Here is a 21066-nt window from a genome sequence, read left to right as displayed (position 1 = left end):
CATCTCTGTGGTCATGTGGCCGGCATGACTAAATGCTAAAGGCGAACAAAACACTGTTACCTTCCCACCAAAGATGGTCCCTATTTTTCTACTTGTATTTTTACATGCTTTCGAACTGCTAGGCTGGCAGAAGCTGGGACAAGTAACAGGAGCTCACTCCATTACACAGCGCTAGGGATTTGAACCGCCAAACTGCTGACTTTCTGATCAACAATCTTAGCGTCTTAGCCGCTGAGCCACCACATCCCTCAAATAAGGTTTAGTTTTCCTTAAATTTATCAAATCACAGATAGGAATATGTGTCATTACAGCAATTAGCAAAGCAAGAAACAATTTCCAGTTATATTCTAGACCCACCTTTCTCTACCAAGTGCTGTTCATATGTCTTAATCCTCAGTTCTCCTAAGTAGTGTTCAACACATGGAGTGTGAGAAATATGGATTTGTGCTACTGTTATGATGTTTCTGAAACAATATCTTGTTGTTTTTTTAAATTCTTTAGTATTAATTCCTGCCTGCACTGGCAGTGTGGCAGCTTTTACAAAATAATTTTCTTTGGTTCATAATAACACTTTATCCTTCTTTTAAAAGTAACGACGCTTGCACTAAAGTTGTTCTCACAGCAACACAAAAGTTATGAGCCCAAAAACAGGCTTCCTGCTTCAACATTTTCTCATACCAGAAAATGGTGGTCTAAATTCACATTTTCATGAGAACAGCATTTTGTCCCCATTCTTCATAATTGTTGTCTATATGCAAAAGATGCTGAACTTTCAAGAAGATAAATACAGGTAAATGCTTTCTTATTTATTAGACTCATTGACAAAAGTCAATGTTAAAAAACTGGCTATAAAATTCACCCCAAGAACTATATGGGACCTACTTCAACTTGTTAAACTGTTTCTAAGGGCACTAAATTGTGTGGAAAACTGCCTTCCCTCCAAGGTGGTATTTTAAACACATAACCAGAGAAGACACCTTTACAGTATTTTTTATAAAAATGGAGTTAGAGCTTTCACAAGCAGAGGGGTTGAAAACTAATTCTTCCCTCCACTTCTTTGTCCTTCAATAGATTAATCTTTAACCCCAAAAATGTGCAGAAGAGAGGAGAAGCTACTTCAGCAAATAGTTCTATAGTACAACTACTTCAGACTGACACCTCTTTTTTTCTGAATGGACTATGGGCTGCTTTGCCTAGATTTACATGTCACAGTAGGTTTGAGACTTCTGTATGCAATAGGGTGCTTAAATGAGAGATAGGGACAATTTAAATAATTCAATCTCAGCAGCATACAATATTGTGTGTCCATAGCAGGAGTGTCAAACTCAAGGCCCAGGGGCCGGATCTGGCCCACAGGGCTGCTCTAAAAACAGCAAAGGACCAGCCCGTGATGCCCTCATGGCCCTTCCCAAGCTCCAAGCTCCCAAGCTCCACAGTCGGCCCTCCCAAGCTCCATTTTCACTGGCAGAGGATTGCAGGAGGCCATCACAGCTAAAAACGGAGCTCAGGAGCCCGTTTTTGCTGGCAGATTGATCTGGCCACCACAGGCACCGCCAACATGAGTGACCATGCCCACCCTGGCCACACCTCTCACCACCCACCCACCCCCGAGATCAAACACAACCCTGATGCGGCCCTCAATGAAATCGAGTTTTACACCTCTGGTCTATAGCATTTCATCAGCATAGTTTTTCAATTTGCAACATATATTGCAGATATTGTGTGTGTGTGTGTGTATGTGTTTTATTCTTGAACTTAGCTGTAATATGAACAGAACCGAAAGATAACCAAGACATCATCAGTGCCTTTGCAAGATTTAGCCCAACTTCTAAAAAGCAGTTGTACCTAATGATTGTACCTAATATTGTATGATAGCTGAAGTTTATTCGGAGCTGATCTTCCAATACCCACTGTGAAGTCAGTCACTGTGAACTACACTAGTTTCCTGAAGTTATTCACAATTACAAACCATTCTGGCCAGCTACCTGAGAAGAGTGTATTGTATTTGGTCTAAAATTTCTCCCAGGCAAATCTTTTGTATGGGACACTTTCCTAAGTGTCCTAGGATCATCCTAAAGCCAGTTTGAATCTAGTGGTTAAGGCAACACTAGAAATCAGGATACTGTGGGTTCTAATCCTGTCTTAGTCAACTGGGTGACTTTAGGCTAGTCATTATCGCTCAGCCTTACTCATCTCAAAAGATTGCTGTTCTGGGGAAATACGGTACACTTCCAACTATTTATTGTCTAAGAAATGAAGAGACATGGCATTTACCTGTTGTTTTTTTTACATTAATGAAATTTCAGATACTTGGACAATTATGATAAGCGCACAAAAAGTATAGTAGTTTGGGCATTTCCATCTGTTTGGTTTACTATTTATATTTGCAAGACCCCTATTAAAAAGGTTCTTCAGGTGTTAAACAATTATTTAAAAACAAAGTGACAACAATTTTTTTTATTTAATGAAGCGGAAAAATTCAGCAAGAGAATTGTCATGTTTCTCTGATTTGTTTGCTGAAAAATGCTTATTTGAAGTTTTTTGCCATTGTTTTATCTATTTTGTACATAAAACTTCAATGCTGAATAACTTGCACTGTATGAAAAAGACACAAGCTGGGTCAGCAAGGGGCAAAATAACAAAATGCCTATGCAGACATTTCAGGGTGAAGAGAACTTCACTGCACTGTGTTCCTCCTGAAATGCCTTTCTCTGCTTTAGAAAAACATAGTTGAATAAGTATATAAATAGAATTCAAAAGGTTTTAGTTTCATCAAAATAGATAGCTAGAAAAAAATCATAACATGACAGAAATGTTATCAGCTTCCTACTGAAATAATTTCACTAGCAACATATCACTACGCAGAAATATTTTTTTTAAAAAGCTGGCATAAAATAAATCAGGGATGTCAAACACAAGGCCCACAGGACTGGCCTGGAAATATCAAAGGACCAGCCCGCAGTGCCTCTGCTGGCCAAAACGGGCCATGTGCGGCCACCCCACTGCCCTTTTTCAGCCTTCCCGGCCTTCTGCAGCAATCTGTCTGCCAAAAACACACCACATGTAGGCCTGTTTTTGGTCGGCAGAGTGCTGCTAGAGGCCAGGGAGGCTGAAAACAGGCCACGCAGGGGCCTTAGGAGGCCGCCACATGGCCCGTTTTTGGCCAGCAGAGTGCTGCAGGAGGCCATGGAGGACAAAACGCATCGCGCCCCCCACCACATCCCATTTTGGCTAGGAAAGTGCAATGCTGATCCAGCCCTTGAAGAAATCCAGCTTGACAACACTGAAATAAATCTAGAATGACAGAACACAGATTGGGAAACAGCATAAGGTGCTTTAAATGGGGCCATTTGATACTAAACTGTCCTGTTCAGGATTGCATGGTGTAGTCTTTTTATTGAAAACCTAAATGTTAAAGAACAACTGAATTTTGGAACATTCAGTTTCAAAGTCTTGAGAAAATTCAGTTAGAATATAAAATTAAGACATCTACTGTGGGATTCAGTTCCAATGAGTCTAATGAGACTTAATTCCTAAAGTGTTCAGGCCAAAAAAGTCTGTGGAGTCCTTGGTGCTCTCTATGCTTGGTGGTTTTCCTGTAGATGTTTATCAGTGCATAAAAACACTGAGCATCAAGGACCTCACAGTTGAACCCTGAACTATAAATATTTTCTTCTGTTGGCTAAACAAGTCTATAAGAGAATAATATCCACTCAACTCAGTGAGAATTAAACCAAGTAAACATTGTTAGAATTATACCACAAATATCTGTTTATGTATTTACTTGCATTGCTCCTTTATTATCTGTACAAATAACTCATGGTGACAAACCTATCCAATTGAGAAATAGTGACTGATCCAAAGTCACGCAACTGGCTTTCATGGTTAAGGTGGGACTTATTGTAACTTTTAAAAAATAATAAAATATCTTCTAGGATTTCTTTGGAGAAACTATGGTACCATCAATATGTACCACAATATTGGTCAAGTATCCTGAATTAAGGTGCATGCAAATTTCAACATGAATTTAAAAACATCAGAGGTTAGCCACTTTTTCAGACAAGGAGGCCATTTCATCACTTTATGTGGCAGCAACTTTTTTTTTAAAAAAAATGCCCCAAACGTATGAAATTGTTAAGCCTTGCCAGAAATCTTTCCCAAGATTTTATGAGTCCACAATTTTAACATTTTAACTTCTCATCAGATTGTGCCGTTCAAATCTAAAATATCACAAGATCTCATTTAAGAAAAATTACAGTATTGCTGTAATAATTGAATTAACTGTGTCATAAATAATATTGGATTTGATTGCTTTGAGGCATCCATAAACTGAGGTAAACGCTTTTAAAAGAAACTGTCATTTGAAATAACATAATTGTTCCAAGCAAAAACAAGCCATAAGAATTAAAGGTAACTGTGTTTAATAATCTATTAAATGTTTATAAATAGCATTTCTCAGACTGTTTTTTTATATATTTTTAAATATATATTTATTAATCAAATTTATGTAGCCACCCATCTCACCAAAAAGGTAACTCTGGGTAGTACACAATAGATCTCATTTTCCTAAATGTCTTTTCCAATGTTTCATATTTGGACTAAATGTTCCCTAATTTTTAAGTATCCTTCATTTGCAAGGAATGGAAAATTGTTTTGATGAAAGTATTTTAACTGCTGATAAAAGCATTTATAAGCATTAAGAGGCGGGGAACGTTTACCTTTATAAGAAACAAGATATTGACTTTCATTCTATCAGTAAAAGGTCAGTGTCTCCATTGTACTTGCTCTTTTCAGCATATGAGTTTTCCGCTAATTTTTTTTTAAGGAGACGAAATGGTAAAAAATGCCAAATCATTCGGAAAATTGTTACAAATGTCATCTGGCTTTTCCAAATGAGTTGTCCCAAGAGTCTTGGGTATTTCAGCTTTTTTTTTTTTTTGTATTATTCTTCACACAGAGAAATGTGTGATTAAACAGCAGCAGCCACAAATTCTATTTTCTTCACATCTTCAATTCATCACACCAATATCCATGAGTATTATAATGCAGATCCTCATAGCCAACTGATATAGTAATAATCTCATGCTGCTGTTCTTGTGGGGCTATGGAAATTTGCACCACAAGTGGAAGGTTGAGTTGGAATGGTGCTCCCCCTCCAAAAATTTACCAACAAAACCACTATTTATATATCAGAGTATACTTGGCTTATATGCCTGATATATCTTTCCTATGTGAAAAGTAGTCTTTGTACTTAGAATAACTTTATTGTCACTTTGAATGTCCACTAACTGGCATACATTAAAATGAAATTGTATTGAATATAGCTCTCAAAGAGTCACCACCTCTAATATGAACTACACAACCATGACAGAATTAAATAAATAAATATAAAATTATGCATATACACACATATATGAAACACACCATCTAGTTCGGATGTGTATGTATATGTATGTATGTATGTGTGTGTCTGTATGTATATATATATGGCTAGCTGATGAGAGCTAAATAGCTTGAAATAGATCTATACTAGTCTTCCTTTATTTATTTATCAGCACAAATAAAAACATATATATATATACACATATATATACATACATACATACATACATACATACATACACACACACACACACACACACACACACACACACACACATATTGCAAGTTTACCAGACAGATGGCATAGGGAATAAAGCTGTTACAGAATCTGGTAGTCCTGCTAGAAATACTTTGAAACCTCCTCCCAGGGGGACAGCAACAAAAACAGACCATAAAGTGGGTGAGTGTGGTCTCTAACAATGCTTTGAGCTCCAGGCACACAGCACTTATAAGCAGTATCCTGAATAACAGGAAAAGAGATTCCTATAATCTTCTCAGCTGTCCTTACCACTCTCTGTATGGACTTTCTGTCTGAGGCACTGCAGCCACTAAACCAAACAGTGATGCTGTTTGTTAAAATGCTCTCAATCGTGCTTCTGTAAAAAGTGGCCAGGACAGAAGGAGACAAATGTGCTCTCCTCACCCAATACAAGTTGGGTTTTTGGAGAGACCAATTCACATTGTTAGTTATCGGCATCCCCAGATGTTTAATACTGTTGACAACTTGTACAGCTGCATCCTTGATACTGAGTGGAGTATGACTATGCTGGCTCTTTATAAAATCTACAATGATCTCCTTTGTTTTGTTAACATTTAGAACCAGATTACTTTTATTGCAACAGTCCACCAAAGCCTTTACCTCTTCCCTATATGCAACTTCATGCTCATGGGTCAACTTTGAGGACAACATCCTTAAGTAAAGAATATCAGTTACTTCTGTTACTTAGCAATTGTTATTCAGAAGATATAGTCTTTAATACTGGAGATAAGGGTAGAAAGCATGACTAGTAGTCCTTAATTGACTTATTATCTGTAAATTTCCCTCAGTTCCTTTTAAACTGATTTAAATTGCTAACTACCATTATGTAGTATTGTATGTAGAATAAACTGAATACTGTTCTGTTTGTCTTCATTCTCCCATCAGTCAAATAATTTGAATGATCAAGGTTCTAGTAACATACGGAAAATATTATGCAAATATCTAAGGATTAACTTCTAATTTAAAAGTATAAATTAATCTTATTAAAAATTCAAAGGGATTGTCAAAGAATTGGATGAACCTGAGTTCATATGGTCTTTATTTAATTATTCCCCATTTGGAATTCAGCATGAAACCCTGTTTTTAAGAATAATTACCACTCAACTGGAAAAGTGCAGAACAGGACAGTCAAAATAATCCATGTATTCAAACTCTGCTCTAAAACAAGTATTTATACCTGGGTAAATCGGGGATGGAGAAAACTACCAAAACCAGTGTGAAAATATATAAAATTATAGAGAAAATAGCAATATAAGAATTCAGATTTATTCAATTCCATTTATTGGCACTTACAATTTGGAAAAAAGGACAAGAAAACTGTTAGATCAGATAATGTACGAGAAACAATGGTTGTCCCAAATGTGCTTTTTCAAGAGGCAGCTGGACTTTCTGGTTTTCCTTTGATGATGTTTTGCTTCTCATTCAACAAGCTTCTTTACCTCTGAAGAAGCTTCTAGGATAAGAAGCAAAACATCTTCAAAGAAAAACCAAAAAGTCCAACTGCCTCTTGAAAAAGCACATTTTGAACAACCATGGTCTTGATGCTGAGAATCTCCATAGACATTTAAAAACAATAGTGGACAATAACTTAGGAAATTACCCTTAAAGAGTTAAAAATTAAATGGTAAACATCTCTATTAATAACCATTCAAAATACTATACTTTTAAAAATTGGTATATCAAACAAAATGGTCTGATATTCTCAAATCTGTTTTCTCGTGTTCTTTGAAATTGGCTTTATCTACTTACTAAATACTGGGAAACAATTCTATCAGATTGGTGACTAGTATTATTTCACTCGGAAATAGAACTAAAATTCTATTAATTCTATTAATCTATCTATATCTATATCTATATCTATATCTATATCTATATCTATATCTATCTCTCTATCTATCTCTCTATCTATCTATCTATCTATCTATCTATCTATCTATCTATATATATATATATTGCATTTGTGCTGATAAATAAATAAAGGGAAACAAGTATAGATCTATTTCAAGCTATTTAGCTCTCATCAGCTAACCATACCCTTACTGGGATTTGAACCTGTGCTGTATTACATATTAGGCAGTTGTGTTAGCCACTAAGCTAACTAGTCTCCCTTTATTTATTTATCAGCACAAATGCAACACAAATGTAACAAAAAGGCAACAGTAAAAATAATGGCTTTCTGTCTGGATGGTCTCTTGGGATGAGCTGGTAGACAAGAGAAAGGAAGCAGTATGCTTCCTCCCATATTTGGGGTAGTGACACAAAATACATACATACATATATATATCTATCTATCTATCTATCTATCTATCTATCTATCTATCTATCTATCTATCTATCTATGTTGTATTTGTGCTGATAAATAAATAAATGTGCTGATAAATATGATAAATAAATAAAATTATTTATCAGCACAAATACAACACAAATGTAACAAAGGCAACAGTAAAAATATTGGGTTTCTGTCTGGATGGTCTCTTGTGATGAGCCGATGGACAGAGAATGGAAGTAGTAAACTTCCTCCCATATTTGGGCATACCAGGGGTTGTGACTTTAAGTGTGTGTGTGTGTGTGTGTGTGTATGTATGTATGTATGTATGTATGTATGTATGTATGTATGTATGTATATGTCTTTTCCCATGTAAGATTGAGATTGTCTTGGCAACATTTTGGCGAGGTCTCACTCACCATCAATCTCAATCATACATGGGAAAAGACATGAATACAACAAGACCAGCATATATATAAATTTAAATATATACAAATTTATCAGATAATTGGCTGAGAAAAAGATTTTATTATGAATGCAAATGCACTATAATGCAAGCATTTCTTTTCATGATGATTAAATTATGGCTAATTATGACTCATTCACAATCAGCATGCAAGGAAACTAGGTTTGCCAGACTTACACTAGGTTTGCCAGACTTACACAAGAATACATTTTGAATTGTAATTAATTTTGCATGTATGGGTCATTTAAATTTCTGATTAAGAAAAGCAAGTATACACTGGGTAAATATAAATGCCTGGAACCTGACAATGAACTAAAGCCATAGAAGAGAAATATCATTTGTTATACAATAGGCTGAATATTGGCTAAGGGCCAGTTCTCATTTATACTTCTGTTGCCTGATGGCTAAACATGAATAACTTAAACAAGTGAATAGGGCAGTACATATGCAAGATTTCTAATAAAACATTTATGTAATCACAAGCACAGCAGTGAACATTGATAAAACACTAAGCCAGAAGTTTTAAACCAGGATTTGTTGAATGAAAAAAAAATTGCTTGGATTCAACTTGCCCAGGATGCCATTCCATGGTTGAGTTCACATATTATGCTAAGGTGAGAGCAAAGAAATCAGTTTTTGACCCAGTGCAATTAACAAATCCAGATAATGCTTTTCAGATGAAGTAATCCTGATTCCATCACAGTAATTATACCACAGAAAATCAATGGCACATTTGTATATGGATATTAATGTTCAATACAGTCAGGAAATAAACATCTGATTCATTTGTTTCATTTCATTCTAGGACTGCCAATAGTACTGGCTTCCCCACAAACTGAAGTTACTAATTTGAGGCAACAAGTCTTCCATCATATTATGGTTTTTGACGTCTCAATCCAATGCCCTATTTGTAACAGATAGAAGCAAGTATATACTGTAGAATAAAACAGAATTGCTAGTCTCTAAGCCACCCCTGTTTTCATCTCCATAGCAAAAACTGTGAGCTGGAATCTGATGGATTATAAAACCAGTGTTTCTCAATTTTGGCCAATGTCAGCTTCTGCCTTGCTACTGCTTCAGCTGTCATGAAACGGGGAGGGAGGGTTTGGTATTTGGGTGGGGTTATTCAATGTGCTGGAGGAATGTTCTAGTAGTTACTGGATGGTTGGACTACGCATGCGTGGGTGCTTCCCGCCTGGACCAATGGCCCCGACATTCCATCTTCGTGATGCCTTTTGAAGTTATCTCACACCTGACACTTGAAGGACTTATGATTGGCCTGAGGCTATGATCCCAAGGGGTGGGGAATGGACTATTCTATATATCAATTGCTTTCGCGCCTAATTAAACAGACTTCGCTTCGCAACTGCTCGCTAACCATTTGTAATTAGTAAAAGTACTTTTGATTTCCAACACATGGAATCTCTTGGTCTTTCTTTCCTAATTATATAATGGAGGGATGCTGACAAGAAGCGAAGTCTGTTTAAGTCGAGTTTTTTTCCGGGGGACGGCCGGATGTCAGCTTCTGCCTTGCTATTGCTTCAGCTGTCATGAAACGGGGAGGGAGGGTTTGGTATTTGGGTGGGTATTTAAGATCAATGATTTTCAGTTCCCCATGCTGACTGGGAAATTCTGGGAGTAGAAATCCACCCATCTTATAGTCATCAAGGTGGAGGAGTAATGATCTAAACTTTGGAAAAATGGCTGAGTACATTATATGGGCAAAACTCAAAGCAAAACATATGTTCTGATATCTCTCAATGAAATGACATATGAATTGTTCACTAAATATTGAAGCCATTCGTACAATCAAGAGAAATCAGGAATCATTCATATATGATTTCTTAACCATTTATGGAAATGTGCGCACATTGTACATACAAAGCTGTTAAATACCTTCATTCTTATCTTCATCTTTTAATCATCTTTAGAATGATAAGAGTTATAGTCAAACACGTTTGAAGAGCACCAACTAGGGAAGTTAAGCATCACTCTGGTTGTAATTATTTAGTATTCAACTGCAGACCCCATTCACCCGATTTCAATCTGAACAGTTAAACCCCACCTAAACCCTCTCCTATTTCAGACACAGTAGAGGTTCCCTACTTGTACTTTCAAAACCCTGGATGACTTTGCCTCTTTTTCCTCTGCTCTTATATCCCAAAATATGCCTTCGTATCGTATTGTCTATGTAAATGTCTCCCGTACTATCAGAAAAACATTTCTCTTTTCCACTCTACCTTGTAAGTTGGGGACTGTTTGCATACAGTACTTCTATGATACCAGCTCAACTTCTCATTGATCCACCTTCTGATCAACCACATAAATCCCCATACTCCATTGTAACTAAATCTCCAAACCTAAGCAAGAGGACCCAAAAAAGATGGATTTTAGGGCTTCATGCACATTTCAAAAATTATCTGAAAGAAATCTTTCAGACCTGATATTAATTCAATGTTGGTGTGATGAATCGACACTTTAAAGCAGTCACCTTGTTTGAGGTTCACATGGAAAAACAAGGGGCAGAGTTGTCCAGTACTTTTACAAGGTCTGAATACCAACTCATCAAATCACTGTTAAAGTATGCACATACATTCATTTATTACATTTTCAAATCACCAGCAACCAAAATCCAAATGGGACAGCATTCATTTAATTAAAAGCCTACAGATAAAACAGCAGCCAAACAAATAGCACAAAGTTCTACAAGTGCAAACAAAAATATTTTGGTGCTTAGAAAAATCAATCACTTATAGGCAAGGAACTATCTTAACTAATTACCTGGGGACAGATGCTTTTCACAAAAAGAACATCACTGCTCCAAAAGTTCTATGGAACGATCTCCCTGTTGAGATCCGGACCCTTACTACCCTTCCGGCCTTCCGCAAAGCAACTAAGACCTGGCTGTTCCGGCAGGCCTGGGGCTGTTGAATTATCCAGCCCCATTCGAGGTTACGACTGTTGTTGAATTTTAAATTGCTGTTTTCTATTTTTATTTTTGTACCCCCTCCCCTTTTTATTGTTAGCCGCCCTGAGTCTTCCGGGAACAGGGCGGCATACAAGCCAAATAAATCAAATCAAATCAAATCCTATGCTTTTCTTGCTTAAGGTTAGCTCTATCTCCTTTGTGGTGAAATATCATGGGTTGTTCTGTATAAATTTATAAACCACGTAAGATTGTGCATTAATAAATAAGGCAACATCTGAAATAACCTGAACTGAGAGAAATAATCAGGGGGGGGGGACTATTGACAATTGGATGCAAATGAGATTTTAGAATTCTTCTATGTTTAGGCAATGATACAAGAAAAAGTAGAAAATTAGGTACACTTTTTTTCTTTAAGAGGAAAGTATATTTAGAATTAAAAATAATATATACACTTAGCTTTTCTCTATTTTCTAATATTATTTTGTTGGATATGAAGTTGTAACCTCAGGGGTGGGGGAATTAGATATGAATTTTGAATACTAATATAAGTCTTAAAATATAAATAACCATGGCAGCATTCCAAAATAACTATATCATTGGCTAACTGCTAGAAATGAATTTCTCAGATTGTTTTATATGGAAAACTAAACTTAAGAGCTATTTAAGGAACAGATTCATGATCTTTCTAAAATACCAGATGTTAGCCTTTCCAGTTTAATGGTTAAACACTTTAATTGAAGAAAAAAACTCTCTTCAGAAGAATGTTTTGAGATGAGCACATTTATTAACATGGCACATTGGTAATTTTAGTTCTCTTGCCTACACAAAATCTTTCAAACCAAACAGTGATCTCTAACTTCAAATAATTGAGTACCCTTTTTTATTCCACCATTTCCACACAAATCCCTGTAGAACTATGGAAATAATGATTATAATTTAAGTCTTAATTACATGAATTACTAGTATCATTTTTGTTTCCATAACATCAGGTGCATCCGCATTCTAAAGGTGAACACACACATATATATTCCCACTTTACATACAACATATTAGACAAAGTACATGTATTGTATAATGAGATGTAATCAGGCATGAAATCCTCTTATCCTCATTACTGGTTCGGAAGCAGGAACGCTTGCGCATGCACAGAGCATCCTTGAGGTCATCTGGATGAGTGGGCGGAGCCTCCTGCTGCCACCACTACCAATATGCCCGAACCAGGGCAAACCGGCAGAATACTACCTCTGGATGTAATGGTGCAATATTTTGAATCTTCTTTATTTTTACAACAATGAAATTGTCATGCAAAATTACAAATCTATGTAAATGCATGTAGATTCAAAATGTATGGGTGTGGTTGTTCATGTGATCTATTCTGAAATAACAGAGATCCATTCTCTAATGTTACTTGCTAATGGATTTTATCTGTTGGTTTTCATATAGTGTCAATATCAATAGTTTTGTGGTCTAAAAAAACCACCCAGGTAGCACACATAAGAGATTCAGATCTGCTCCCATCCATCTATCACCATTCTTGTTTCTATTACAGAATAACCTTTATTTGCACAACATATTAACTAGGTCATGGAGCGTGAAGAACACTGAATCAGTTGACCAAGTCAATTAAACCTAAAGGAGTTAGAGTTAGCCTTAAACATATTTGTCTGTTTGGGATTAAACTAATTATCCCCATCAACTGTTCCACCTGAATGCTGACTAGACGGTTAATGAATTTCTCCTGATCAATAATCAAAATGAAGCACTAGAGAGATCCCCCAAAATGCGACTCTTTTAGGCATGCCATCTCTGTGCCCAGGTACAAATTTAAGAAAATTGGGGGGGGGGGCAGAAATATGTATATTCAGTATGGCCTGTATTTACATTTTGTTTAATCTATTTTAAATAAGAAAAGATGTCCAACAATAGAAAGGAAAATTAATCTCTTAACCTTCTTTGTAACATTTGGGGAGACTGTAAATTCAGCAATCACTGATTTTCAGCACATTCCCAATTCTGTGTTATTGGCACATGGAGAGGTGATCTTGGGGTGAACCATCTTATAGGCAGCAGTTATTTACATGTGTTTGTTCAGATACAGTATGTATGGTGATACACTGACATACATCACTAGATTACACAGCAATTTAAGATTACCATGACCCAGATGACTGAGAATCTCCATAGACAATAACTTAAGATGCATCATCCAATATTGCAGGTTATGACACTACACTTCCATAACAATTCTAATAACTTGTATTCCCTTCTTTGCCAATGTTAAGGATTCATAGGATCAATATTGGGGTCAGTGACCACTGATGACTCGGTTTTCTGTTTCCCATTCGTTTCTTAAAGAATGGAGAGAATCACATTATATATCAATGAGTTAATTCTGTTTTGAAGGAAAATTACAAAAGCTGACCTATGTTCCAGGAAGTTTCTCCCAAACCATTGTTATTCATAGATCATAGGCCCTAATTAAATAACCCAGTCTGGTACACTTTCAATATGGTGGATCTTTGGGTTTTTTGTATGTGTATATAAATAGCAATAGCAATAGCAGTTAGATTTATATACCGCTTCATAGGGCTTTCAGCCCTCTCTAAGCGGTTTACAAAGTCAGCATATTGCCCCCAACAACAATCCGGGTCCTCATTTTACCCACCTCGGAAGGATGGAAGGCTGAGTCAACCCTGAGCCGGTGAGATTTGAACAGCCGAATTGCAGAACTGCAACGAGAGCGTGCAGGTACACACACACACACACAAACGTGTGTGTGTGTTGTGTTTGTGCTGATAAATAAATAAATTAAATAAATAAATAAATAAAATTAAATAAAATTAAATAAATTAAATAAATTAAATAAATTAAATAAATTAAATAAATTAAATAAATTAAATAAATTAAATAAATTAAATAAATTAAATAAATTAAATAAATAAATAAATTATTTATCAGCACAAACACAACACAAATGTAACAAAGGCAACAGTAAAAATATTGGGTTTCTGTCTGGATGGTCTCTTATGACGAGCCGATGGACAGAGAGTATGGAAGTAGTGACCTTCCTCCCATATTTGGGCATACCAGGGGTTGTGACTTTAAATATATATATATACATACACACACACACACACACACACACACACACACACACACATACAGAGGTGAAGTGCTACTGATTCAGACCAAGTAGTAAAAATGCTACTAGTTTGCCTGAACAGGTAGTAAAATAAATGAAACTGGTTCGGATAAACTGGTTTTTCTGATGATCAGCTGTGATGCACGATTTATATTAATATTATTATATTAATATAAATTGTGTGGCACAACAGGTTACCCCCCTTACTGTTTGCTCACCTTACCTTTTTGATGCTCTGCAAATGCGCAGGAGGTCCTGCGCATGTGTGATGTGCCATGCACGAGCGCTAGTTCACATTGCTACTGAACCGGTAGCAAAGGTAAGTGGATTTCTGCATACATAGAATTAGATCTTTAAATCTGTAAACTGGTAAATTGAATTACAATGATGTTGCTTTGAAGATGAAAACATAGCCCTGAAACCTAGATTGAAACAGAATTGCTAAATTAAAACTGGTAATGGACAATGGAAGCACATTAGAATTCATGTATGTTACAACAAAAGAAAAGATATGTTCGGTTGTGGCAACCCATTTGTGGAATTCCTTTGTCATTGTGGGGACAATCTTGGGAGGCAGGAGAAAAAGATGCTGCCTGGAAATGATCAGATAAGAGAAGGCATAGCCTGCAGTTGCATAACAGACAAAAAAACTCAGAAGGGAACAATTCTAATTTCTAAGGCTGTTAAAAAGATGGCAGGAAATTTGTATAGTTAGACTTGCAAGATTAATGTCAGCCTTCCCAGAATCCTGACCAGCTAAGCTAATTCTACTTTACTGTAAGACTACATTAACAGAATCTTCCAAATCAAGCAACGTTACAATTGGAACAACAGTTCTCAGAATTCCTAGCAGCAAATACTGTGTGAACCAAAGCCAAAATTGACAATGAAGCTATTGACGAAACACATGTGTGACCTTGCCATTAAATATCTAGAGCTTAGCTGAAAGTCTGAACAACTGATAGAATAGCAATCAAAATCATAAATCAGATCTCATAATTTTCAGTGGAAAAAAAGGTCACTATAGATCTACACTAAAGAACAAAAAAAAACCTTTTTTAACCTTTTTTTTTTGTTATCCAAAAATACCAGTCCAAAACTCCTAACATGTAGGAATTATAGTTTGCCTGCCTATATTCAGTTTTGCAATATATGCAAATACCTTATAAGATATGGAAATCTATAAATGAGATTTCCATGCAAATTATCCTAGCATTCAGCAATGTCATGATTCCTAAAATTCAGTGCATTTTTAAATGCTCAAAAGAATTTAATATAAAATGAAAGAAACAGTCTTGGGATGTTTATGTCCTTCCAAATTATAAGCAAAGAAATAAAGATGTTTTTTGAAAGACAGAACAGCATTATTTTATCCAGCTTGGCAACATTTTATCAGAGTAATGCAACTGTTGTTCTTCTCTTTAAAAGAAAAACTTATCCTCCAGGCACAATCTCCTTGCATCCAAACATCTTCAGCTTTGAAATAAAAGTTTATCTAATGTGACATATACCAAAACGAGGCTTTTGTTTGCCTCAACAGGGATTCAGGAAGATTGGTTAATGCAAGTAAGAAAGCCCTTTGGAAAGGATTCCAGCTGCTGCAGTGCCACAAACTCAGTTGAAAGCCTCTGAGAAAATAGCACAAGCAATGGATTGCAAATCAGGGCTAATTCTGGCAAGGCCTCATTACAAGTGGCAATGTGATTCTCAAAGTTCAATAAAGAAGAAGAGAAAAGAACAAACTTTTGCCATTAGATAGATATAATATATATTAAAATTTCTGCAAATCTGCTGCATAGTTTGCTAACATTTTAAGTGCCTGATGGTAATTCAGTTCTCAAGTCCAATATTGCCTTCACGGGCATTGTCAGTTGCATTTCCATGAAAAATAGGAGAACTACATTCATATTTTCATAGTAAATGATGAATGTGGACCAATGATGAAGAATCATTCTCTCCTCGTGGCGCCAAGGTGGCGCAGTGGTTAAATGCAGCACTGCAGGCTACTGCTAGATTAGCAGTTCAGCGGTTCAAATCCCACCGGCTCAGGGTTGACTCAGCCTTCCATCCTTCCGAGGTGGGTAAAATGAGGACCCAGATTGTTGGGGGCAATATGCTGACTCTCTGTAAACCGCTTAGAGAGGCCTGAAAGGCCTATGAAGCGGTATATAAGTCTACTGCTATTGCTATTCTCCCAAGTAAACAATAGCAACACAAGAGATCTTGGGTGGGAGATGAGCATTGTGGAGAGAGACACATTCATTTTTCTGCACATTCACTTTCTGCCACTGTTTTTATTTATTCCAAATTTTCTCTTCCTGCTTCACAAACATAAGTTACCAGCACATAAAACTCCAGTTACAGGAATTAGTTCTTCAAACTTAAGGAGATTGATAATAATTACTTGGACCTATCAGTTACACTGCCACATATTTACTTCTCCAACTTGTGCTGACTCTGAAGAATGTTCATAACCTTTAGTTGGTTCAGAATGATGTATCAGAATGTTAACTGAGGTCAGTTATGAAGTACAGTATACCTGATTCTAAGGTTGCCTTGTAGGACCTATAATGCTCCAGGATGCTATATATCAATAGCATTGAGACCATTTATCTGAAGGAGCAACTCCTCACATCACAGCCTGATAAAATGGCAAAATATTGCAAAGCATAAATTATTTTTCTGAAACACACTTGGTCAAGATTTCAGAGAGAATTCTCCTGTGCAACCATCAATATCTCTGTCAAAAGAAAATATTTTGTAAAAACTTTGGCTCCAGCAACCAACCCAACACATTGCTGGAGTGGTGTTTTGGCTCCTATTTCTGGTGCTTCCTACAAAAGCAAAACACAGGCAATGCAGGTTTTTTTAATCTGGAGATCCTCTAAGGTGATTTGATTCCTTGATGGAATTCCTTTCTCTTTCCAGAACAACATTTTCATATCTGCCTTCCAGTTGTCCATTGACCTCTGGAAAGAGTGAAGTTAGAATTGAAGGAGATCACTTTGGACTGTTTGTTTTTTTTAATCTACCCATTTCACACCATTAGCAATAATAATTTATACTTGGCACAAATAAAAGTACAGTTAACAAAATAATGACCACCAAACTCAAATACATATCTCTCTCAGGTCATGAAGGAGCCAAGACATATCAAAATGCTATACATATTTTCAAAATATTCAATATGCAGGCACCAAATTCACAATAAATACAGTACCATAATCAGAGGCAATGCTATCTATCTAACTGTATATTTGTGTATTTCATACAACTTTTGTTTGACTGAGCATATAAAGATGTGCAAATCTAGGTATATTTGCGTAGAGGTAAGTCCATGTGGATTCCCTGTGTATTTCTTAGCAGGTTTGTGATTACTGTATCTATGGATGAAAATTACTGTTACATACATACCACACACCAATAGCAATTCCACCATTAATTTTAGCTACCTTTTTGTTTTAGTTTGCTTAATATAAGCACAACTCTGTTAACTTTTCTATAACAATTACATAACAGTATGATCACTGATGTTTTAATTTGTGTTGGGAATGTTTTTGTATTAACATATTCCAGTAAAATCCTGTGCAAACATTATAGACAAAGCATTATCAAGTTAAACAAGCTATTGTGGAGTGTATGACACGTCATCACATGCAGTCTGGTCAAGCAGATGAATTGGTTCTAATAATATAGTTTCTGGCTCCAAAAGACAATTCTCTCAGGTATAGTTGTTGGAACACAGCAACAACTAGCACAAGAATCCCATGAAAGTTTATCAGAACAAAATACTGGTGAAGAGGGAATCAACAAACAGTATTTGAGATGCCTATGACTGCAATACGTTGAAAAGCTGTTGGAAATCAGGTGCCCTGGCATTAGTAAAATGCTTTTCATTAAGAAAGCCCTCGCTATATATAATTAGTGCTTAAAAGTTTGTTTATTAAACATAATTCTCATTGCAATGATACTATAAAAATCCTATCTACAAAAACAGGACACAAGCTATTTCAGATATTTTCTCTGCATTAACAAAATATACTTAACTTTTTTTAACACATTGTTGCTGGTGAGAGATTTTTTTTGTACATAATCTAAGCAAACAAGCTAAATTTATATATTAGTCTAAACCTTCCTCTCCAAAAAATGAAATGTAACACAACCTAATAAAAATTGTTGTGCTAATGTAGTTATTTGGGTTTTTAAAGAACAGTTTTAAGGATATAGAGCTCAGTAAAAATGTGTGACATCAGCACAAAAATTTTGAACATTCACAAAATATTTCACAATCATCAGCCATAGACACATTTTAATGCCATATATCTTCCTCTGTTTAATATCATATATCATTTCCCACTTAAAGGAGTTATATTTGAGTAATGATTTTAAAAGTTCTGTTGAAGAATACAAGGGTTTATTGAAGCTGAAATTGTTAAGATGTTCCGCCTCTTCTATCAAATTAAATCTCATGTGCAAAAAAAAATCCTTTGTATTTCCATAGTTTATAGATAAAGAGTGAATGAAATCAAGAATGTCAACATTGCTGTTTTCTCCCTTTCCGCTATATGAATCACTCAACTAAGCTAAGCAACATAGATGTAAGATTAGGATTTTAGCTTTATTGATTGAAATGTGGTGTGACTGATTGAAACATGATATGCTGGCCATTCTCTCTCAAACCTAACCATTCACAGCATTGTGGGTGGGGGGAGCCCTCTATGTACTTGTGCTGAGTTATCAAAACAAAGGCAGATGATCAATGTAATAGGTAAATTAATCATTGTTATACATTATCCAGTTGCCTACCTTTCTGTACACCAACATATTTGGAGATTCATCAGCGACCCCATTGCTGCTCTGTCCATAGTTATTTCCTTGTGCCATGTCTTAAGGCTAGGGCTCCTGGTAACTTTTTTGAAGAGCAATTAGCCTCTGTGAAGAATGAAAGTTATCTCAGTCAGTTATCTTTGGTAAACAACTCCTCATGTCCACAGTAGACAGCTCTAACTTTTTCCCAGTTCCTTAACACAAAGTGTCCTTTTCACTTAGCCCTGTGGCCCTGCCCCAACTCCTGCCTGAAACCAACGCAGTAATTTTCCTTCCAGCACCATCCAGCGGCCACTGGAAGTTTTATCTTCCCACCCCATTCTTGGCTAACCCAGCAGAGTTTGCTTGAATGGCCATTCAGGAGGCTTTAGCATCAACATCCTAGAACCAGCATCACGGTGATGTAAGCATCTTTTCTAGCGACGGTTGCTTCCCCCCCCCCAACCCCCGGCAAAACAAAACTGGACTGCAAAATTCACCCTAAGTTTCAATCACTTCCCCGCAGCTTTGTTCAAAGTGGACCTACTTCTGTGCCACGTTAAAAAAAACAAAGAAACGATCCAACGCCTTTGACTCTGCGACAGTCAGCCACGTGCCTGCTTTCAAATCCACGTCCTTCCCTCCCAGGACCAATTTAAGGACCTGTTCTCTTCCTCCTCTCCTCGTCCTCTTCCACCACACTCTTCCATGACCCGGCCGCCTCACCAAGACACTCTGCGCCTCGCTCTTCTCATGTGAGTTGGAGGATCCGATTCGACTCTCAGAGCGGCCCTGGCCCCTCTAAGCCCGAACAGCCACAACACAAAGGTTGCTTGGCAGTCTTCGTCTCGCCGACTCGGTTCTACAGTGGTCCTCAACAGCTCTTCCCTTCCCTTCCCTTCCCTTCCCTTCCTTTCCTCCTGCCGCCTCCTCCTGGGAGCAGCCTTCTTAGGCGGGCGTCTGCCTTGTGCCTTTCGGCAGCAAATGGCAGGCGCGCGAGATTGTTTTGCCCTGCAGTGAAAGCGGAGAAGCTGCCTGAGATTTCAGCACCGAGGACAGCGCCTAAGGCACCACCACCACCTCCTCCTCCTCCTCCTCCTCCTCCTCCCGCCCGCGGCTGGTTTCACCCGAACGCAAGCCCCGCGCCGAGCCAGCCAGGCAAAATTCCCCCACTTCCCGCCGCCTGGCGTTATTTACCTCCTGGGTCAAGGTCACCCGGCGCACAGCAGCAGCAGCTCCCTTCTCCTCGGCTGCTCGGACCACCCACCCAAAGCCCTGTGCAATAGATCTCAGCCGGCAGAAGACGGCAGGAAGCGAGGCTCGTTCATCACACAAGCAGCGCGCACACACACGCTGCACTGCTTTCTCCCGCCGCCGCCGCCGCCGCCGCCGCCGCTCCTCCGGCGTTTGCAACTCCCTCAAAGCTTTGCTGAAGCGGAGCCAGCGGCAGCGGCGAGAGCGTTTCCCTCCCTCTTTCCCTCCCCTCCCTGGAATGGAGCGAGGCTGTCTGTCACGTGGGAAAGTAGAACGTCAAAGGTGCCGCCGCCGCCGCCGCCACATGGCAACTGAGAAAAAAGCTCCCTTTGCGCTCGACTTTCCCGCGGGGGTGGTGGGATTGGACGGAGAGGGCGGGCGGCAAGAAATGACTGACATTGACTGCGGGACGGTGATTTCGGCAAAATGAAGGTTTTGTGGGAAGAAAGCGAGAGAAGCCCCTGTTGCCACCTGTCTCCCTTTGAAAAGAAGCCTAATCTGCGCGCAGAAACGCAACGGGAAATTAAGTCAATTTGCATCAAATCGCCTTTGAAAGGAGACC

At 37.6% G+C, this 21066-nt stretch overlaps 1 protein-coding gene across 4 annotated transcripts in view; it reads right to left on the bottom strand.

Moving 5' to 3' along the window:
• The window catches only part of RGS7 (regulator of G protein signaling 7), a 182596-nt gene extending 162028 nt beyond the window's left edge, over nt 1-20568 (bottom strand). For all 4 annotated transcript variants that reach the window (XM_087718041.1, XM_087718042.1, XM_087718043.1 and 1 more), the window contains exons 1-2: nt 20448-20568; nt 19251-19376 (exon numbers count right to left, since the gene is read on the bottom strand). In XM_087718041.1, coding sequence (XP_087574167.1) covers nt 19251-19328 — 78 coding nt within the window. In that variant the 5' untranslated portion in view covers nt 19329-19376; nt 20448-20568. The remainder of the gene's footprint in view (nt 1-19250; nt 19377-20447) is intronic.
• Between the last annotated feature and the right edge of the window lie 498 nt (nt 20569-21066).

The sequence above is a fragment of the Thamnophis sirtalis genome, unplaced genomic scaffold, assembly GCF_051295495.1.
Source record: "Thamnophis sirtalis isolate CommonGarterSnake01/CBP01778 unplaced genomic scaffold, rThaSir2_p1.2 scaffold_6, whole genome shotgun sequence".
Lineage (NCBI taxonomy): Eukaryota > Metazoa > Chordata > Lepidosauria > Squamata > Natricidae > Thamnophis > Thamnophis sirtalis.
Note: the sequence above shows the minus strand (reverse complement) of the source record. Positions and strands in the feature narration are given on the sequence as shown.